The sequence below is a fragment of the Gorilla gorilla genome, chromosome 23 (genome assembly GCF_029281585.2).
Source record: "Gorilla gorilla gorilla isolate KB3781 chromosome 23, NHGRI_mGorGor1-v2.1_pri, whole genome shotgun sequence".
Lineage (NCBI taxonomy): Eukaryota > Metazoa > Chordata > Mammalia > Primates > Hominidae > Gorilla > Gorilla gorilla.
Window position 1 is genome coordinate 30,448,123 of NC_086018.1, and position 22,898 is coordinate 30,471,020.

The following is a 22,898-nucleotide window of genomic DNA, read 5'->3' on the forward strand; positions in this document are numbered from 1 at the left end:
CACTGAGACAGGGTCTTACCCTGTTACCCAGACTGGAGTGCAGTGGTGCAATCATAGCTCACTGTAGCCTCAAACTCCTGGGTTCAGAGCAACACTTCCACCTCAGCCTCCTGAGTAGCTAGGATGACAGGTGCACAACACCACCACACCTGGCTAATTCAAACAATTTTTTTTTTTGTTTGGAGAGATGAGGTCTTGCTATGTTACCCAGGCTGGTCTCTAACTCCTGGCCTCAAGCAATCTTCCTGCTTCAGCCTCCCAAGACACTGGGATTATAGGCATGAGCCATTGCGTCCAGCCTCCATCCTCACTCTTAATCAATGTAGCATCCCCACCCTCTTCAAACGTTTAAAAGCTGCTGGCCAACAGTCCACAGCAGGAGCAGGATTGGCAACTACAGGCTGCTCCACTGTCTCTCCAGACTTACGAAGTCCATGGAAACGATGGTTTCAACTGTGGAGTTCTTGGGTTGGGTGAGCATCATGATGGAGGCAGGGATGTCCAGGGTGAAATTGCCTGGTTGTAGATTGATCATGGGAGGCTCTGTGGCCATGATCCTCACCATGAAGGGCTGGGACAAGATGTAGATCTCTGCAATCTGCCCACATTCCGAGAAAGAAATAAAGATTGTGAGGCGTGAGTTGGTGAAGGGAGATCACAAGGTTAGGATGGCCTGTGGTGACTAAATCTTACATTGTGCAGTTAGAATAGAAAAAAAGCTCTTTAATAATCATAATTACACACAAAAATCAAACGATGATAACAATTGGCAGTTACTGAACATAATACTTGATACTACCCACTGTGCCAGGGGCTTTATATATTATCACATTTAATCTTCAGAAAATCCCTTTGAGGCAGATTCTATCAGCATCCCTGTTTCATAGTGGAGAATGTGAGTCTTACAGAGGTTAAATGATGTTCTCAAGGTTCTAGGGGAAAAAGTGGTATAATTGGGATTCAAATCTAGGTCTGGGCTGGGCACAGTGGCTCATGCCTGTAATCCTAGCACGTTGGGAGGCTGAGATTGGTGGATCACTTGAAGCCGGGAGTTTGAAACCAGCCAGGGCAACATGCAGAAATCCTGCCTCTACAAAAAATAGAAAAATTAGCTGGGCATAGTGGCTTGTGCCTGTAGTCCCAGCTACTCGGGAGGCTGAGGTGGGAGGATCACTTGAGCAGGGGAGGCGGATATTGCAGTGAACTAAGATCGTGCCACTGCACTCCAGCCTGGATGACAGAGCGAGACCCTGTCTCAAAAAACAAACAAACAAAAACAAATCTAGGTCTATCTGACTCAAGATCCTTGCTCTAAAACCAGGATGCTACATGAACATCTCTTTGTCCTCAAGGGCAATCCCTAGCCCGTAGGTTCATTATGTTCAATAGTTAGTGTGCTACGAAGGCACAATATTAACAGTTGCTTTTTACTACAGTTACAAATGTGGGCACTAATCCTTCATTTAAGAATTGAATCCTTCATTTCCACTAATAAATCCTGTATTTAAACTAATTATTTCAAGTATGATGGAATATTGTGGAAGGCACGGTGATTTATTTTGTGAACTTACAATTATACTCTCACTTGTATGTTAATTGCACTTTAAACTGTACTGTTCAGTAAATATTTGTGGATATTCGATTATGAGAAAAAAACTCCCAATAATAGACAGAGGGACTTATCCAAAAAGGAATACGTAGAACCCACAAGTCTTCCAGAAGTAATTGCAATGGAGCCAAATACACTATCAAGACTCAAACCCTGAGCACTTACCCGGGAGAGCACGTTGCCAAGGCCTTGAGAGTTTTGAACAAAATGGTTGGAAATCTGGAAAATAAAGCCCATTATGTCACTGTTAGGATTTTATGTGGATTGTCTTTTCAGGGAAAATGTAGTGTTCCCTATAATTTGATGAATTGTGAAGCTGTTACACCATAAAATATTCAGTGTTTAAAGGTGACCTATAATTTTATAGCCCAATCATAGGGAATCCGAGGCTCAGAGAAGTAAAGTGACTTGCCCAAGGTCACACAGGAAGTTATATTTCTTTTAACTCTGGGAACAATACAGTCTATTGTTAATAACTGTAGAATGTTTACACATGAATTGTACATATATAGTACAACAGTTTTAGTTATATATATATATATAAAACAATCTATCTATATGTACATATTCTTTATTTTTATATATTACAACCTATCTATATGTACATATTCTTTATATATATATTACAATCTATGTGTACATATTCTCTATTTATGTATATTACAATCTATGTGTACATATTCTTTATTTATATATATAACAATCTATGTGTACATATTCTTCATTTATACATTACACTCTATATGTACATAGTCTTTATTTATATATATTACAATCTATGTGTACATATTCTTCACTTATATATATTACAATCTATCTATGTATACATATTCTACAGTCATTAATGATATGCCTTGTGTTACTGTCCTCACTTTTAGGGATTACTGAGATACTGGATGCTTAACGAATTTACCTTCAGAAATGAATGATTTTCAAGTCTGCAGCTAGAAGTGTCTAATTCTCAGCATCGTAAGGTAGCCACTGCTGCCATACTTACCATTCTGAACATAAGCTTTATACCTACTTATATAATTAAAACATATAGAATGAGGAGATTCAAAAAGAGATGCTCAATAAAAGTTTGTGGTTGACTGGCTAGAGACAGTGCTGTCATTATAAAAGGGAGATGCATGACAGAGGATCAATGAATATCTGTATTATTACTGATCATTGTAGATAAACCAGCTGTAATTACAACCAGTATAACTTTACGTCAGCATAATAAAGGGAATAATGATGATGACAATGATGATAAGCAACAGTTATATCGCACTTATTCTGTGTTGGGGATTGGTCTGAATGCTTGACATGTATTTAAATCTTTTAATGCCCATATAAACTCTATGAGTATGGAACTATTATTATCTGCCTTTTCCAGATGAAGAAATTCTGGCCCATAGAAGTTATATAAATTGAAATTACCTCTAAGGTCACAGGCAATACATGATGGAAAGGGATCTTGCTATTATTGGAGATTAATCTAGAACAGTGGTGAGTGGTGAGGTATCATGAAAAAACAAATTTAGCAGAACTGGAAACTTGACAACTCCCCAACTAATACAGGTTGAACATTCCTAATCTGAATATCCAAAATTCAAAGTGCCCCAAAATCCAACTATTAAATGCTGACATGATACACAACGGAAATGCTTATTGGAGCATTTTAGATTTTGGATTTTCAGATTAGGGCTGCTCAACCGGTAAGTATATATAATGCAAATATCCCAAAATCTGACAAAATCTGAAATCCAGAACACTTCTGGTCCCAAGCATTTTGGATAAGGGATGCTCAACCCATAACAATGTTCACTCCACAATTCCTTCATTCCTTCACTGTCTTGCTGGGAATGATAGCCTAAAAAGGTCCCAGAATCGAAATTGTGGCATAAAAGTTCTACAATAGGATACTTATAAAAAGGCTGAATGATGGTGACCATTGACATCCTCAGTTAACTCTCCTCACCTCTTCGGTGGAGAGAGTGACATTGAAAGCCCCAGCTGTGAAATGAGCAAAGGATGCAGATTTAAAGAAATACTCGGTGATTCCAATGTAGAGCATGGAGTTGCTGCGTTCTGGGAGCACAAAAGGAACTGGTGAGAAGGGGGGGTCAGTGAGGTTTTCCAGTGGGTAGAATACACCCTGTGGGAAAAGAGAGAGAAAGACTAGTGTATCAGGTGAAAACTCAAATTCTAAGAAGACTAAGAAGATGGACCCTCTGAAGTCAGAATAAGAATTCCAGAAGCTCGGGCCAGGTGTGGTGGCTCACGCCTATAATCCCAACACTTTGGGAGGCTGAGGCGGGTGAATCACTGGAGCACTGGAGTTTGAATTGATTGAATGATTGTTTTTCCATGATCAACCTGGGCAACATGGCAGGCCCCGTCTCTATAAAAAAATACAAAAATTAGCCAGGTGTGGTGGCGTGTACCTGTAGTTCCTGCTACATGGGAGGCTGAGTGAGGTGAATCCCTTGAACCAGGGAGGCTGAAGCTGCAGTGAATTGTGACTGTGTCACTGCACTTCAGCCTCCAGCCTGGGTGACAGAGGGGGACCTTGTCCAAAAGAAGAAGAGGAAGAGGAAGAGGAAGAAGAAGAAGAAGAAGAAAGAAGAGGAAGAGGAGGAGGAGGAGGAAGAAGAGGAGGAGGAGGAAGAAGAGGAGGAGGAGGAAGAGGAGGAGGAGGAGGAAGAAGAGGAGGAGGAGGAGGAAGAGGAGGAGGAAGAAGAAGAAGAAGAAGAAGAAGAAGAAGAAGAAGAAGAAGAAGAAGAAGAAGAAGAAGAAGAAGAAGAAGAAGAGGAAGAATCCTAGAAACTCAGTAATGATGAAACACTGTTAAGGCTTTCTGACTCCTTGACCAGTGATTATTTTTCAAAGCTCTTAGGATTCTTGAGTATATTTAGGTGTGTCTGTTTCACCCCAGGGTGTAACCCAATGAGCACCCTTGTTTGAACTTTTCTAAGACAAAGAAGGAGGTGTATTTAGCTGGAAGGACAACTCTGAGTAAAAGCACTTCCTGAGGTGCCATGTAGTGGTGTCAAACACTTGACCTTCAAAATCTGTGTCTGCTGAGTACCTGGGGAATCATAGAAAGAAGACCCAAGACTCCAAATGGTTTAAGGCATTTTTGTAGCATTTCTAGCACTGCTGTCATTAGCTATAGGGCATTATTACAAAATATTGTCTTGTCCAACATTGAACTGAGTTGAAAGACTCTGGTGAGTGAAATATGAGCCAATATGCATTTTAAAAGACAATGATATTAGCTTTGGGGCAAAATGAAACATAAGCACAATGATTGTTTTTCCATGATCAGTGAACACTAATGCCACGTGCTTACGGCCCTGACAGAGGTCAGCAGCCCTCAGTTAAATCCACTAACCTGAACACTTAGGAATGGAAGTGCCAACGTGTACCAGCTACTGATGTGTTTAGTTCCAATAAATGCAGACTGCTCTACTTGCTGCCTGCTAGCCTCAAACCTACTCCTAGGGGCAAAGACATATGATCCTTCTCCTGAAGAGGGCAGACATATGTTGTACAATACTTTGCTTATCAATAAAACGTTCAAGAGTCTTTTGAAAAGGTGTAAACATGAGGCAGTTGCTTGAAAGAAAATTAAATTATTCGAAGAGCATGTATATATATTTCCTTCTGTACAGAATCATTGTTTTTTGTTTTTTTGTTTTTGTTTTCGTTTTGTTTTGTTTTTTTGAGACAGAGTCTTGCTCTGTCGCCCAGGCTGGAATGCAGTGGTACGATCTCAGCTCACTGCAACCTCTGCCTTCCAGGTTCAAGCAATTCTCCTGCCTCAGCTTCCCAAACAGCTGGGAATGCAGCCACGTGCCACCACACTGGCTAATTTTTTGTGTTTTTAGTAGAGACGGGGTTTCACCATGTTGGCCAGCCTGGTCTCAAACTCCTGGCCTCAAGCGATCCACCTGCCTGGGCCTCCCAAAGTGCTGGGATTACAGGTGTGAGTCACCGTGCCCAGTCCATAATCATTGTTTTCTAAATATTGGCTGTTGACAGCCAGGCTGAGGATTCTGATGATGATAGTTACCTTCAAGTTCAGGTCAAGGTAGTTCTCAGTAATTTCTGGAGAACTGATTAGGGAGTAATCCAGCAGAGTGTAGTTGTCAATCTTGGTTAAAACTAAATAACCAACAAAGAAAAAAGAAAATCCATATCCATTAAAGGCATAGTATAATATATGAATGATGTCTATCTAGAACAATATAATTTTAAATTCTCTGTTTAAAAGATCAATTCCTGCTTTTCAGAAGTAATACATGTTATCTTTTGAAAACCCAGGAAAAGTAGATAAATCAAAAGAAGAAAGTGAACATTTTTTCCAAGCGTATTACTCTGAGAGAAGCATCACTAAAATTTTGGTGTGCAGTGGTCCCCCTTATCTGCAGGGCATATGTTCCAAGACCCCAGTGGATGCCTGAAAGTGTGGACAGTACCAACCCCTACATACACTGTAATAAAAGGAATGTGAATGTGAATGTGGTCTCTCTCTCTCTCTCTCAAATTCACATTGAGATATTAAATATTTTTAAACCACGGTTGACCACGGATAACTGAAACTGCAGAAGGCAAAACTGCAGATAAGGGAGGACTATTGTATATCTTTTTAGGTATACACACATACAAACACAAAAAATGCATGTATAGTTTGTTTTTTTTTGTTTTTTGTTTTTTTCGAGACAAAGTCTCACTCTATCACCCCGGCTGGAGTGCAGTGGTGCAATCTTGGCTCACTGCAACCTCTGCCTCCTGGGTACAAGCAATTTTCATGCCTCAGCCTTCCTAGTAGCTGAGATTACAGGCACCCACCACCACACATGGCTAATTTTTGTATTTTTAGTAGAGACAGGGTTTCACCATGTTGGCCAGGCTGGCTTCGAACTCCTGACCGCAAGTGATCCACCCACCTTGGCCTCCCAAAGTACGGGGATTACAGGTGTGAGCCACCACACCTAGCCCTATATAGTTATTTTTTAAAAAGGAAATTAGTACAAACACAAAACTCATATCAATATTTAGAGATATGTATTGGGTTGGTATAATGAAAGACTCTTCAGTTTGATGTTATAAATTGCAGTTAGAACTTTTTTTTTTTTTTTACAAGGAGTATGCTTTACTGTTGTCATTAGAAATATTTTTAGAAACAGATTGTGTGAGAGAAAATAAAGTCCACTAAATTGGAGAGGCCAAGGAGATTCTTAGGCACAGTGCTGCTAATCCAAATAATTTTATGTATTATCATTTTCAGAATAAAGCAGAAGTCAAGGGGACCAAGGTGCAGTGGTGGGTGAAGTTCCAGAAAGCACAGATTGGGCTGGGTGTGGTGGGTCAGGCCTGTAATCCCAACACTTTGGGAGGCTGAGGTGGGCAGATCACCTGAGGTCAGGAGTTTGAGACCAGCCTGACCAACATGGAGAAACCCCATCTCTACTAAAAATACAAAATTAGCAAGGTGTGGTGGCACGCGCCTGTAATCCCAGCTACTTGGGAGGCTGAGGCAGGAGAATCTCTTGAACCCAGGAGGCGCAGGTTGTGGTGAGCCAAGATTGCGCCATTGCACTCCAGCCTGGGCAACAAGAGCGAAACTCTGTCTAAAAAAAAAAAAATAAATGAAAGCACAGATTTTAGTCTCTGAAGCTAGTTGTATGTGCAGTGACTCAGGGCTCAGGTTTCCCACTCGGCTTTGGAGAGCTGCTTTCCTGACCACCATCATGTGTTCTACAATATGAAGACCTACTCCCTGTTCTAGAGAAAGTTACCTGAGCATCATGTCTTCTCTCTTCTTGCATGTCATAGATGGAGATGAAAAGCAAGAAGAGATGAAGTATCTTGCTAAGATAAAGGAATAATATTATCCTAAGCCACCATAGTTTTTATTTTTTATTTTTCAGTTTTTGAGACAGAGTCTTGCTCTGTCACCCAGGCTGGAGTGCAGTGGCACAATCTCGGCTCATTGCAACCTCTGTCTCTCGGGTTCAAGTGATTCTCCTGACTCAGCCACCCAAGTAGCTGGGATTACAGGCCTGCGCCACCACCTCTGGCTAATTTTTGTATTTTTAGTAGAGACAGCGTTTCACCCTGTTGGCCAGGCTGGTCTTGAACTCCTGACCTCAAGCGAGTGGCTCGCCTCAGCTTCCCAAAGTGCTGGGATTACAGGTGTGGGCCACTGTGCCTGGCCATTGCCACAATTTTAAAAATACTTTCAAGTTGTTACTCTGAGGGACAGCAATCATTTCACAGATGTGGTGAGTGAGGCTCAGAGGTAAAGGAACTTGCTCAAGGAAAGCTAGAACATGGTGATCCTTGGCTACTTCTTTCCTCACTACATCTTGTTTTCCTTCCCTATATCTCCAATCCATTCATTTTCTTTCATCCATCTGCATCCATTTATCAGTCTAATATATATATTTTTTGAGACAAGATCTCACTTTGTCACCTAGACTGGATCTTGGCTCACTGCGTGATCTTGGCTCACTGCAGCCTCAACCTCCTGGGCTCAAGTAATCCTCCTACCTCAGCCTCCCCATAGCTGGGACTACAGGCGCACGCCACCATGCCTGGCTAATTAAGAAAAAAATTTTTTAATATAGAAACAAGGTCTCACTATGTTGCCTAGGCAGGTCTTGAACTCCTGACCTCAAGCAATCCTCCCACCTTGGCCTCCCAAAGTGCTAGGATTACAGGAGTGAGCCACTGCGCCTGATATTTCTTAATCTAATGGGCTAGGTGCTGTGCCTGACGCTGGGGGCACAGCAGTGAGTCAAAGTTCCTGCACCCAAGGAACTCATAGTCTTGGGGAGTAGACAGATATATCAATAGGAAATTATAATACAACACAGCAAAGGCTGATCTAAACTGGGCTCCTGATGATCCTGCTACAAACTTGTTCTTAGGTTCTTTCCCATCTCAATAAATGCTAAATCCCTTCTTCCAATTTTCCAATTGCTTAGGGTTTTACCCACCAAAGTCACGCTTCACTCTTCTCCTGACCTACATTTGATCTGTTGCACAAAAACCACTGTCTTGACCTTCAAGGTACATCCAGAATCCCAACATGCCTTACCATCTTCATCACCCCACCCTAGGCCAGCCACCATCGTTACTTGTATGGGTCACTGCACTCATCTCTTAAGTAGTCTCTTTGCTTTTGCCCTTGACCCCCTTCCTTCTTGTCTATTTTTTTTAGCACAGAAGCCAGACCGATCTCCTAAAACTGTAAGTTAGGTCATGCCGGCCTTACTCTTCAAAGGCATCCCATCTTAGATTAAGAGGTGGACTTTGCAGTCCCTACACATCCCTGAAGATCAAACCATCCCCTCTTCCCCATCTCTGGCCTCATTGCCTGCTCTCCCCCAACCCCCTGCTCCTAGTGTGTCCTTCTCACAGCCTCCCCAGCAAACTTGAGATATTCAGCCTCAGGGTTTTTGTGCCTGCAGTTTCCTCGATCTGGAATCTTCATCTAGATTGAGCAGCAGCTCACTTTCTACTCCCTTTGGGTTTTTCTAGTAATGCCACCTGCTCAGTGGTGGCTTTCCTGGTCACTCTATCTAGAATGGAAATTCCTCTCCACCTCCTCCACTGCTTTATTTTTCTTCTTACCACTTATCACTGCCATAACTTAGATTTTACTTGTTTATCTTGCTTGCTGTCTGTCTCCTCCCACTAGTCCCATGACGGCAGGTATGTCTGTTGCCTGGGAATACTGCTGCATCCCCAGCACCAAGAACAGTGCTCCATCTATTTCAGGTGCTCAGTGCGCCATTGGTGAATGAATGGATGGAGTGCAAAGTGAGAGAGAGATGTCCAAAGTGTCATGTGAGCACAGAGGAGGCATAACTTTACGGAGTGGGGGCTGTCAGGTAAGGTTTCCTGGAAGAGGCTATGTCTGAGCTGGGTCTTAAATATAAAGAGGAGGGAACACAACATATAAAGAGAGGTAGAGAATGGAAAGGATTAGATCCTCCAGGGTTTAGCACAGTGCTGGCTAAACTCTGCAGGTTTAGAAATGGGCACTCAATATGTATCTGTTAAAGCAGCGGTCCTCAACCTTTTTAGCACCAGGGACCAGTTTAATGGAAGATGATTTCTCCATGGCCTGGGGTTGGGGGGGATGGTTTCGGGATGAAACTGTTTCACCTCAGATCATCAGGCATTAGATTCCCATAAGGCACATGCAACCTAGATCCCTCGCATCCACGGTTCACAATAGGGTTCGCACTCCTATGAGAATCTAATGCTGCCACTGATCTGACAGGAGGCGGAGCTCAGGCAGTAATGCTCGGTCGCCTGCCCACTGTTCACCTCCTGCTGTGCAGTCCAGTTTCTAACCTGTCTGTGGCCCAGGGATTGAGGACTCCTGTGTTAAAGGAATGAAAGGATGGAGAAGAGAGGAAGCTCTTCCAGGCAGAGAAAACAGCAAAAGCAAAGGCAAGGGGTGAGGAGGGCAGTGGAAACAGTTTGATTGCTGGGGCAGAGAAAGGTAAAGAGAAAGATGAAGCAGAGAGAGGTAAGTAGGAGATGGGGTGTGGTGAGTCTTGTAGTCCATGCTAAGGTGCGAGGACTTGATGCTCAGGGCAGCCACTGCAGGCTGAGAACCCCAGAATAACCTGGTCAAGATCAGTGTTAATCCCTCTGAAGAGAAGGGATGTAATGCCACTGCTTGGGTTCGTGCTCGTGAGGGTTTAGTTCCTGAACCTACATCTCATCCCCCTGGAGCCACCCCTCTTGCGGCAGTGAAGTTAGTTATTAGCCAAAGAGTACATATGCCCTACGCACAAGGCACATCCTCCCAAGCACCTTCCTGGGGCTGTAATTTGCAGAATATGAAGCAGGATGGATAGCTCAAGCTATACTGCCTTGAAAAGCAAACCCAGGCAGTACCAGCTTTTGAAGGTAGGAAGACAACCATCTGGAAAAGACAGTTCTAAGACTCACCCTCCAGTGTGCTGAGGTTGGCATTTAGCGCTTTGACTTCACTTGCAATAATGGGACAGAGCTGGCCACAAAGGAATAAAAAGAAAAAAGCAAGTTACCATGTTGTACTGGAAAGCCTTATTGATGGGCCTAGACCCTGCAAACAAAGGCCTTCTGGTTAGCAGTCATTATCCCTTTGGTCATTGAGACATTCTCTTAAATTTGTTGATGTCTATGGGCCTCACTTTACGTAGATACGGGTGGTATGTCACTGAATGCCAGCTGAACTTTGTAGCAACTAGCACTACATCCAATCAGCCCTGTAAACAGTGAGTGAGCCCTTGTCGTTTCTTTCTGTGACATGATAGGGCATGCGTCCCAGTCCATGCTGTTATACTCGAGGAACCTGCTGCTGGAGTTGCTGTATCTTTCCTGACTGCTGGGGGTGCCGCCAGCTTGCCATCTCCTCTAGGAGCAGTTGCATGCCCTACCTGGAATGGTTAGAGCTGGAGCTTTTTTTTTTTTTTTTTTTGAGATGGAGTCTCGCTCTGTCACCCAGGCTGGAGTGCAGTGGCGCGATCTCGGCTCACTGCAAGCTCCGCCTCCCCAGTTCACGCCATTCTCCTGCCTCAGCCTCCCGAGTAGCTGGGACTACAGGAGCTCGCCACTATGCCCAGCTAATTTTTTGTATTTTTAGTAGAGACGGGGTTTCACCGTGTTAGCCAGGATGGTCTCGATCTCCTGACCTCGTGATTCACCCGCCTCGGCCTCCCAAAGTGCTGGGATTACAGGCGTGAGCCACCGTGCCTGGCCCCAGAGCTGGAGCTTTTACTTTCCCCCTGGGCTAGTTGGAGAGCACATTATATCAGAGATCTACTTAGAGATCTATTTTGTTGCCACCTTTTTGGAATTTGAAAATTAGTCTTGAGTCAGATTAATATTTTTAGGAAGGGGCAGAGGTATCAGCACTGATGTGCCTCTTGTGTGCTCATTGGTGTGCTTGGCATAGTGGTTACAGCACAGGCTTGGGTGCCTGGGGCCGAGGGTTGAATCCCTTGGCAAGTTACTTGTATTCTTTGACCTCAGTTTCCACATCTGCAACATTTGCATGGGGATGATAATTGTATCCACCTCATCACATTGTTGTAAGTAGAAATGGAAGTAATCCATGTAAAATTGCCCAGCTTATAGTAAAAACTGAGTAAGTGTTAACTGTTGTTGGTTTAACTCCATTTCACCTTCACTACAGCCTTGAGAGGGAGGCATGACTGTCCCCTAATTACAGATGGGAAAACCAAAGCTTTGAGAGGTTAAGTGAGTTGCCAGGTGTTGCATAGCCGGGATTTGAACTCAGCTTACACAGCTAGAGAGCTGTGGGCTCAGCATTCTTTTCTATCTTCCAGTGGCACAGACAGAATCATAGAAGCATCTATTATCTTTAAGCCATAAATCAATTTCAGGCAAACTTAATTATTGGCTTCTGTGACATAACTCATTCTTCACTGGCCTCCTGTCCGAGGCCAAAGAACCATGCCTCGTTTCAAACAGGGGAATGATCAAGTTTGGAGTCCTTGAGAATGACAGTGCACTTTGCCAGGGACTCTAATGTGAACACTCATTGGCACTCAGCATCTGTCAGGTAAGGATGGAGAAGGACCATAAGGCTTCCGAGTCCTGGACAGCTGTGCCACCTCCTGGGACGAGCTGCTTGATGCTTCTGAGTGTTGATTTCTTTACTGACTTTCATTAAGCACCTAATGTCTGTCAAGCACTGAGCTGAGCACTAGAGAGATGGAGGTGGCCAGACCCTATCTTTGTCCCTTCTTTTCCAGAAGAGTCTTCCTTCTTTTCTATTCCTCCTCATCCCTGTCCTTATCTCCCCCAAAATACAGGTAAAGCGTTCAGGGAAGGTGTGGTCAGTATTGGAAACAGAGTGCATAGCCAATTCCATCTTTCCCTTCTTCAGACACTGACTTCTGAGACTGGAAGCCTTATAGCTTGAGAAAGGATCTTAATATACTCTATTTTCTTAACTTATTCCTATTGTATTTCCTGGAAATGCCTCTTCTTATCCTTCATTCCTTACATATACAAATCCTACCTATATGTTAAGATCTAGTTCAAGTTCTGCATCCTCTAAAAATTATCTCCCAGGACACTTCCAGGCCCTATTTCTTTAAAATTTTCCAGTTCTCTGAACCTCTCCTGTTCAATCTAATGATCATGTAACTGTACACTAAATTCAAGTACTCAGTTATTGTTTCACAAGCCCGAGTTTGAGCTTTTGAATAGACAAGTGCATCCCTCTTTCCTATTCCCAACAGACCCTAGTCCATGGCAGCTGGGCATGCAATAGGTACATAATAAGTAAATTCTTGTTGGTTGTTTGCCCACCCTATGGTAAGAAATTTCAGAGATGTGCTCTTGTTTTCTTTGTCTCTGCATCCCAAGCACCTACCACAATATTTGGCACATAGTAGGGATCTGAGAAACTGTTATTAAGTTGCAAAGGATATTTAATGTCTGTGAAAGTGCCTTGGATAGTGCCTAGCACACAGTAGATGCTCAATAAAGGTTTCTTGATTAAGAATTAATTAAAGGATTGGCTGGGAGTGGTGGCTCATGCCTGTAATCCCAGCACTTTGGGAGGCCGAGGTGCGCAGATCACGAGTTCAGGAGATCAAGACCATCCTGGCCAACACAGTGAAACCCCGTCTCTACTAAAGATACAAAAAATTAGCCGGGCACGGTGGCGGGCACTTGTAGTCCCAGCTACTTGGGAGGCTGAGGCAGGAGAATGCCTTGAACCCAGGAGGCGGAGCTTGCAGTGAGCCAAGTTCGCGCCACTGCACTCCAGCCTGGGCGACAGAGCCAGACTCTGTCTCAAAACAAACAAACAAACAAACAAAATTAATTAAAGGATGATAGAACTGCTACTAATGGCATTTTACTGTGGTTGCCTAACTTCGAAAGACTCACCATTTCATTTAAGTTCTTTAAAATGGGTTTCTCCATGGGCTCAGCAAAGGAGTTATACAGAACACTGAGGAAAAAATGAAAAAAAAAAAAAAAAAAAAAAAAGAGGTTACTCAGAGACCATAATCAGCCATTTGTAAACCTTCCCTAAGCGATGCCTGAGTATCCAGCCCCTGACTAGCCACTGCCCAACCCAGGGCTGTCACTCACCTGAGTTCTCCGGAAAATGAGACGTGGGCATGGCTCAGTTGGGCGTAGCAATCTTGGAGCTTCAGGGTAGGATGACCAAAGTCATTTCGGGTTAGGATAATGATACCGGTAAAGTAGACTCCAGAGAGAAACAGATCAGCCCCTCCTGTGTCTTGGCTGTTTAGAGAAAAAGTGCAAGGTTATTCAAGCCTGAGTCAGGCACAGAGATGAATCTTGTTTCTCAGATTACCCAGAGACTCTAAGCTCCTGGACTGCAGTGACTTTGTCATGTTCACTTCTGACTTCCTTGGGCCTACAACAGGTAGGAGCAGAGTGGGTGCTGATTGAATATTCACAGAACAGACGAAGTACTGAATATGTGAAAGCTAACAGCTATTGGGATATTCTAATTATTTCACCCTGAGTGCTCTGGCCCTGGCAGTGAGTGAGCTTGTATTGAGCATCCTTCATATACAATGTTTGTTTGGGGAGAGAAAAGAAAGGGTAAGATTGGCAACACTTTATTCAGGAAGGGCATAGATGAGACAGTGATGCTTAGGTGTAGTCTGTGAACTCCTTGAGGGAGTGGATTGTGTATTACTCATTTCCATGTACCCAAGACTTAGCATGTGGCCTGACACAGAGTAAGTACTCAGCATATGGTTGATGAGTCATTGAATAAATGAATGAATACATGAATCTATGTTGCTGTGGGGAACGTGTCATTTCTCTACAGTCTACAAGACTGGAGTTCTTTAGATGGGGATAAATGTTACACAGCAGGCACTCAATAAATGGTTGTTGACTGACTTAGTGGATGAATGAATGTGTTATCCTGTGGCACCTACCAAGGCAGACCTAAACATTACACCCAGAACAGTGGTTTACACATTGCAACTGGCCTGTAAAAGTACCTTGAATCTGATTTCTTCCTTCTATACGAGGGTGCAAAGGCCTTCCAGTTGGGCTCGGGCTTAAGCTGACTACCATTCTTCAACCTCTGTGTGAGGGAGAAAGACTCCATTTCCCATCAGTTACTCCTGCAGATGGGGAAGTGTGTTGAATGGCTGGCTCAAGACCATGCAGTGATTTGTGGGTGATCGAAAATGTTGAGCATGCATCTGTTTCTCTGATAGTCAGGGACTTCTAGTTCTTAAGAGAATCTTAAATGACATTTGATCATATGCTCTGCCTTTAAGAGAAGAATGTTTTTCACCAAAACCCCCCAGTAGGATTTCCTAATTTAAGCCTCACCTGGAAAAAAATGCTTTTGAGAAAGATTGTTAATAATGAGGGAAAGAAGCCTACTGCCAAAAACATTGGTGAATTTCTACATTTTCCATTTTTGCTCACATTCTCCCAGAACAGCTGCAGACATTTCAGTGGAATACTCACAAAAGTGGAGACTCGAACCCCCAGTCTGTGCTGATGTTGGCAGTGCCATGGTTGGTTAGCGCTTTGATTCCCACTCCAGGCACAAAAGACAATGAAGTATTTGGAAATGAAAAGGCACTGATTTTTATACTGTAAAACCAGAAACAAGAAGTTAGGGCGACTCTTCCCGCACATCTCTTTAGTCAAGCAAACTTGGGAACACAGTTGCAGAACTCTTACCATTGAGGCCATTGTGAATTCCTACAGAGAAAAGAACCTCCTGTCTGCAGGGCTGTCTCTGGGGAACTGCCTCCTAATTCTCCTCAAACTCTTACCAGGAAGTCCCTTGAATCCAGTTGATGAGGGAAATGAGCAAGTTTAGAAACATATATGTAATTTTTCTTCTCTCTCGCTCTTTTTTTTTTTTTTTTTTTGAGACAGGGTCTCATTTGTCTCCCAGGTTGGAGTGCAGTGGTGTGATCATAGCTCACTGCAGCCTCGAACTCCTGGGCTCAGGTAATCCTCCCGCCTCAGCCTTCCAACAGCTGGGTCTACAGGCATGTGCTATCACACTTGGCTAATATTTTTTATTTTTTTTTGTAGAGGCAGGATCTCACTGTGTTGCCCACACTGGTCTTGAACTCCTGGCCTCCAGCAAGCCTCCTGTCTCAGCCTCCCAAAGTGTTGGGATTACAGGCATAAGACACCTCGCCTGGCCTAGAAATATATTTGTAAATAATCAAACAATCTACTTGTTTAGTTTATTTAAAGACAAAAAAAAAGGCACAACATTGCCATCATTATTTTTCCTTCAGCAGTTCCAGTGTTTCACGAAAGGGGTGATATTTGTATTTTGCATGACCCAGCTATTTTTTTTCTTTTTTCTTTTTTTTTTTTGAGACAGAGTCTCGCTCTGTCACCCAGGCTGGAGTGCACTGGCACGATCTCAGCTCACTGCAATCTCCGCCTCCTGGATTCAAGGGATTCTCCTGCCTCAGCCTCCCAAGTAGCTGGGACTACAGGCGCATGCCACCACACCTGGCTAATTTTTTGTATTTTTAGTAGAGACGGGCTTTCACCACGTTAGCCAGGATGGTCTTGATCTCCTGACCTGACCTCGTGATCTGCCCGCCTCGGCCTCCCAAAGTGCTGGGATTATAGGCGTGAGCCACTGTGTCCAGCCCTTGGCACAGCTATTTTTGTAGAGGACTATCATACACATAACAGGACATTTGGTGCATATGCCGGTAGTGTCCCTCCCCACCTGTCATTGGGACAATCAGAAACGTGCCTTCCTCCTATTTCCAAATGTCCTCTATGTGGACAGTATCTTTGCTAGTGGAGAAACTTAGAGAGTTGACTTCCCCTAGGATTCTCTGGCCTGTCAAAAGGGTAACTAGGAGGCAGTGAGTTGCATGTAATCTGCAGAGGTAGATGGCCACATGCATTATCAGAAATTATTATGAACAGCTGGGCGCGGTGGCTCACGCCTGTAATCCCAGCACTTTGGGAGGCCGAGGCGGGCAGATCACAAGGTCAGGAGTTCGAGACCAGCCTGGCCAACATAGTGAAACCCCGCGTCTACTGAAAATATAAAAATTAACCGGGTGTGGTGGCATGTGCCTGTAGTCCCAGCTACTTGGTAGGCTGAGGCAGGAGAATCCCTTGAACCCAGGCGGAGGAGGCTGCAGTGAGCCGAGATCGCCCCACTGCACACCAGCCCGGGTGACAGTGTGAGACTTCATCTCAAAAAAAAAAAAAGAAATTATTATGAATATCTATTGAGTGGTTGCTACCTGCCAGGCATTGTGGTAAGTGCATTACATACATTAGCTCATTTTAACTCTCACAGTAATCCTATGAGGTGGTTGCTGTTTTTGCAATCCCCATTTCAAAGATAAGAAGATGAAAAAAGTGGCTGAAGTCACATATAAGTGGCAGAACCAGACCTGAAACCCTCCTCAGTCTGACTTCAGACTGTACTCTTCACCACGAGGCTATGCCACTTCACATATTGTGCAAAGAGTGCTTGACTTGGAGCCAAGTTTAGTACGAGCTGTAAAAACTTGGGCAAGGCGCTTAACCAGATTCAATCACTCAAAAGAAGTGCTACTCACAGGTAGGGGCGGGGAGACAAAATGAGTTCTTCTGTGTATAATTACTGCACCCAAGAAAGGGACTGTTGTGAATGAAGATGAAGAAAAATTTAAAACATAAATGTGATAGCTGATAAGAAACAATTATTTGCTAGTAATATTTCCTCTTCTATGCATCCTTTCCTACCTAGTCTCTGTCACACATCCTGAGTCCCACTGTGGGAAGAGGATGGCAGAGATTCATTTACTATACCTTGGAAATATTTTCATTTTGATACATGCAGGTCTAACCAATTCTTTATAACTGCTGCAGAGTATTTCAAACTTTGGATTGATGTACCATTTCAAAAAAATCATTCCTATGTTGGTGGACATCTAGGTTCTTTCTAGCACTTCTGTATTATATACAATGTCACAGTGAACATCCTCATACATACTGCTTGTGTACATGTACTTCTCTCTTTTTTTTTTTTTTTGAGATGGAGTTTCACTCTGTCGCCCGGGCTGGAGTGCAGTGGCATGATCTCGGCTCACTACAAGCTCCGCCTCCCGGGTTCACGCCATTCTCTTGCTTCAGCCTCTGGAGTAGCTGGGACTACAGGCGCCCGCCACCATGCCCAGCTAATTTTTTGTACTTTTAGTAGAGATGGGGTTTCACCGTGTTAGCCAGGATGGTCTCAATCTCCTGACCTTGTGATCCACCCACCTTGGCCTCCCAAAGTGCTGGGATTGCAGGCGTGAGCCACCACGCCCGGCCGTGTACATGTACTTCTCTAAGGAGAATGCTGAGCAGTGGAATTGTTGGGTCAAAGAGCATACACACACACACACACACACACACACACACACACACACACACATATATAAGATTATATACTGTATTTTTACTGTCCCTTTTCTATGACTAGATATGCTTAGATACAAAAGTACTTACCATTGTATTACAATTGCTTACAGTATTCAGTGCAGTCTCATGTTTTACAGGTTTGTAGCCTAGGAGCAATAGGCTATGTCATATAGCCTAGGTATGTAGTTAGCTATACCATCTAGGTTCGTGTAAATACACCCTATAATGTTTGCACAATAATGAAATCACTTAATAAGGCATTTCTCAGAACATATTCCTGTTGTTAAGCAATGCATGACAGTAATTTAAAATCTTGTAGTAATCACATTTTAAAAAGGGAAAAGAGAGGTGAAATTAATTTTCTTAATATTTTTACTTAAGCCAATATATCTAAAACATTGTCATATGAATATGTAACCAATATAAAAATTACTAATGAGATATTTTCTTTTTTTAAAAAAATAAGTTTTCAAAATCTGGTATGTATCTTATACTCATGATACACCTCAATTCAAACATTGGATTTTATGAGAGATACTGACCTATATATGTTTAGCATCCCAAATCCAAAATTTTTAAGTGCTGACATGATGCTTAAAGGAAATGCCCCTTGGAGCATTTTGGATTTTTGGATTAGGGATGATAAGTAAGTATAATGCAAATATTCCAAAATTCAAAACAATTAAAAATCTGAAATACGTCTTGTTCCAAGCATTTTGGATAAGGGATACTCAACCTGTATTTAGATTTGATAAGATTTTCAGTTGAAAAAGTAAACTTACAAAATTATTCCAAACATACTTAAAAGCTTTTCAGTAGTCAAACTGAGCATCAGTTTTTATAATTAAAATTAATGAAAATCAAATAAATAAAAATGCATTTCCTCAGTTGTACTAGCTGCATTTAGTGTTTAATAGCCACCTGTGGCTAGTGGCTACTGTTTAGACAGCACAGGCCTAAAACGATTGTATTGGTTTATCTACCCTGTCTAGCAATGCATGAAAATACCTGTTTCCAGCTTCATCCATGTCCCTACAAAGGACATGAACTCATCATTTTTTATGGCTGCATAGTATTCCATGGTGTATATGTGCCACATTTTCTTAATCCAGTCTATCATAGTTGGACATTTGGGCTGGTTCCAAGTCTTTGCTATTGTGAGTAGTGCCGCGATAAACATACGTGTGCATGTGTCTTTATAGCAATATGATTTATACTCCTTTGGGTATATACCCAGTAATGGGATGGCTGGGTCAAATGGTATTTCTAGTTCTAGATCCCTGGCAAGGACAAAAAACCAAACACCGCATGTTCTCACTCATAGGTGGGAATTGAACAATGAGAACACTTGGACACAGGAAGGGGAACATCACACACCAGGGCCTGTTGTGGGGCGGGTTGGGGTAGGGCGGAGGGATAGCATTAGGAGATATACCTAATGTAAACGACGAGTTAATGGGTGCAGCACACCAACATGGCACATGTATACATACGTAACAAACCTGCACGTCGTGCACATGTACCCTAGAACTTAAAGTATAATAAATATATATATAAATAAATTTTAAAAAAAGAAAATACCTGTTTCTCCCCATCTCCACCTACACATGATATTGTACAATTCTTCCTGTACTTTCTGCTGTGGCATTATTACTGTAATTAAATAATTAGTTTTGTAAATATATATTTAATGTCCATCTCTCCCACTGGACTTTAAGGGCAGGTAAGTTGTTCACTACAATATCCCCTATTGCTTTCTCTTTTTTTGAGACAGGGTCTCACTTTGTCCAGGCTGGAGTGCAGTGGCGCAATCATGGCTCACTGCAACCTTGACCTGCAGGGCTCCAGTGATCCTCCCACCTCAGCCTCCGATGTCACTGGGACTACAGGTGTGCACCATCATGCCCAGCTAATTTTCTGTATTTTTGGTAGAGATGGGTTTTCGTCATGTTGCCCAGGCTGGTCTCAAACTCCTGAGCTCAAGTGATCCTCCCACCTCGGCCTCCCAAAGGGTTGGGATTACACGTGTGAGCCACTGAGCCCAGCCTAATATCCCCTGTTCCTAGGACAAGGCTTGATATGTAGCAGGTGCTCAATAAATACTTGTTGAATGGCTAACTTTATACAGATCACAGCATTAGCCAGAAACTTTCCCTAAGTCACCATCTCTCTTCCTCCTTGTCAAAACCTCTTGGTTTTGGGCTGGGTGTGGTGGCTCACGCCTGTAATCCCAGCACTTTGGGAGGCCAAAGGCGGCCGATCACTAGGTCAGGAGATCAAGACCATCCTGGCTAACACGGTGAAACCCCGTCTCTACTAAAAATACAAAAAAAAATTAGCCAGGCGTGGTGGCGGGTGCCTGTAGTCCCAGCTACTTGGGAGGCTGAGGCAGGAGAATGGCATGAACCTGGAGGCAGAGCTTGCAGTGAGCCGAGATCGCGCCACTGCACTCCAGCCTAGGCAACAGAGCAAGACTCCGTCTCAAAAAAAAAAACACAAAAAACAAAAAACCTCTTGGTTTTATAGAATATTATCATTGACAGCAGGGGAATGATCACTCCAAAGGGTTGGAGTAGCAGGGAATTATCACTGGATGGGTAAAATCTTTAACAATTGGGGCAAATTGTGAATCACAGTCACAGAGAACCCCTTAGAAGAGCTTGACTCTCCCTTGACCTTTAAGACTGAGCTCCAGATGGACAAAGCTATCCTCTCCTTATACTGCCTTTGGGGCTTTTGCTGGAGACTATGGCAGAGATTGTCAGTTGCTGTCTGAACTTCCAATTCACTTTCTTCCCTGAACATTCCTGATTTTATTGGGAATGACAAAGTTGTTTGGTTGGAAAACTAGTTTTCCAGTCTCCCTTGCTAATAAATGTGGCCATATAATTAAGTTCTGTCCATTGTTGGTTAGGCAGGATCTTATTAGGGTAGAGCTTCAGAAAAACTCATTTAAAAAGAAGACTGACTTAGCTTTTAAGAACCCCTTTACCCTAGTCTCTTCCTCCTTTTAGCTGCCTGAAACATGATGATTTGATGGCTGGAACCGCAGTGGCCATATTGAGCCATGAGGCAAACTTGAGAATAGAAACCAGAGCTAAGGACAGCAGAACAGAAAAAGATAAGAAGGCTGGATTCTGATGAAATCGTGGGGCTTCCATAGAATTCCTCCACTGTTTCCTTTGAGCTTCTTATAAGAGGCAAAATGCTCTTCTTTTTACTTACTTTGAAAAATTGTAGTTTACATAATCAACTTTTAGAAATTCAAGAGACTCAGAACCGCTTAAATCTGGGAGTTTCTTTTCTTTTAGCATTTGCTCAATCATCTTCATTCCAGCTTGAACACCTGTGAAGGAAACAAGACAGTATCTGTTGATAATGACAAAGATAATAATAGCATAATAACATTAACCACACAAATACAATTTATTGAGTGAGACACGCCCTTAGATACTTAGAAAACGGCAACCCCACAAAGTGGGTATTACTGTCCCTGGTTTACAGATGAAAACTCTGGTTCTCAGAGAGGCTAAGGAACTTGTGCAAGACCACAGAGCTAACATGAGAAATTTTCATTATGTCGGGAGGACTAAAGAGTTTTATCACAGAACAGTGTGAGAAGAAAAGTATAACATTTTCTTCAGGCCAGGAGCAGTAGCTCATGCCTGTAATCCCAGCACTTTGGGAGGTTGAGGCGGGAGGATCGCTTGAGCCCAGGAGTTTGAAACCAGTCTGGGAAACATTGAGATCCTGTCTCTACGAAAAAAAAAAAAAAAAATTAAAAAATGAGCTGGGCATAATGGTGCATGTCTATAGTACCAGTGACTCAGGATGCTGAGTTGGAAGGATTGCTTAGGTCCTGGAGGTCGAGGCTGCAGTAAGCCATGATTGCACCATTGTACTCTAACCTGGGCAGTAGAGTAAGACCCTGAGCCTCAGAGAAGTTCACTGTTGCCCAAATCATACAGCTAAGAACTAGGGGAGCCAGTGGTCAAATTCAGACACTTTGGCTCCAGAATCTGTGTGCTATGGACAGTTCCAGAAGGTTATTCCATACTCTTTTTTCCTTTCAGATTCTTTAAGCTCAAGAATTTTTGGCCTGCGGTTCATGGGCTGTAGGAAACTCCTGAACTACATGAAATTCTAATAAAAAACTGTGGGTGAGTCGTGTGTGCATATGTGTCTCATTTTTGAAGGGAGAGAATCTACATTTTGACCAGATTGTCAAAGGATCCTGATATTTTTAAAAACTTAATAACCACTGCTTTTGTTTCATCCTGGAATAACTCATCAGCTTCTTTATATGGAAGCATCACACAACACATTTCTCTGAGCTCATTGGGGAAAAGAGACCTCTCTCACATTAAAGAGCTTGAGAAAAGTAACCTCCATAGTTAATGAAGAACATTTACTTTCACCCTTTTCAAGGAGGAAATATTGCCTTTATCCCCTTATTTTGCAGTTTAAGTTCCTTTCCAGTTATCCTATCCTTGTTGGGGATGAAGAAGAGCAGGTTTTATCCTCTAAAATGCCAGAAAAAAATATTGCAATATGGTGATGCAAAGACAGATATAAAGGATGTGAAGATAGAGCCAGAGGCACTACCAGAGAGCTTAGGTTTGAATCCCAACTTTGCCACTGAATAGCCTGTGTGACTCTGCAAGTTACATAGCTTCTCTGTCTCTTACTTTCTTCATCTATGACAATAGTAACCTTGGAGGGGTCTGTTCACACATGTGAAAATGACAGTAGCTGATACTTGTTTGGCCATATTTGCTATGGCCAGACAGCATTCTAAGCGCTTTACATATGTTAATTCATTTATTTTCCACAACAGTCCTATGGGTAGGTACTATAATTTTCA

The 22,898-nt window shown here is 42.8% G+C and overlaps 1 protein-coding gene across 29 annotated transcripts in view; it reads right to left on the minus strand.

Annotated features, from left to right (window-relative positions):
• Positions 1 to 22,898, minus strand: part of BPIFC (BPI fold containing family C) — a 60,375-nt gene that overhangs the window by 17,840 nt on the left and 19,637 nt on the right. For 17 of the 29 annotated variants that reach the window (XM_063704822.1, XM_063704830.1, XM_063704816.1 and 14 more), the window contains 9 exons: positions 21,260 to 21,380; positions 15,113 to 15,241; positions 13,739 to 13,894; positions 13,532 to 13,595; positions 10,574 to 10,634; positions 5,670 to 5,761; positions 3,573 to 3,749; positions 1,775 to 1,828; positions 428 to 598 (listed from right to left, as the gene is read on the minus strand). In XM_063704822.1, the coding sequence (XP_063560892.1) occupies positions 428 to 598; positions 1,775 to 1,828; positions 3,573 to 3,749; positions 5,670 to 5,761; positions 10,574 to 10,634; positions 13,532 to 13,595; positions 13,739 to 13,894; positions 15,113 to 15,241; positions 21,260 to 21,380 (1,025 nt within the window). Of the gene's footprint in view, positions 1 to 427; positions 599 to 1,774; positions 1,829 to 3,572; positions 3,750 to 5,669; positions 5,762 to 10,573; positions 10,635 to 13,531; positions 13,596 to 13,738; positions 13,895 to 15,112; positions 15,242 to 19,615; positions 19,879 to 21,259; positions 21,381 to 22,898 lie in introns of those variants that run through there. The other 12 variants (XM_063704834.1, XM_063704836.1, XM_063704835.1 and 9 more) reach the window with 3 other exon arrangements.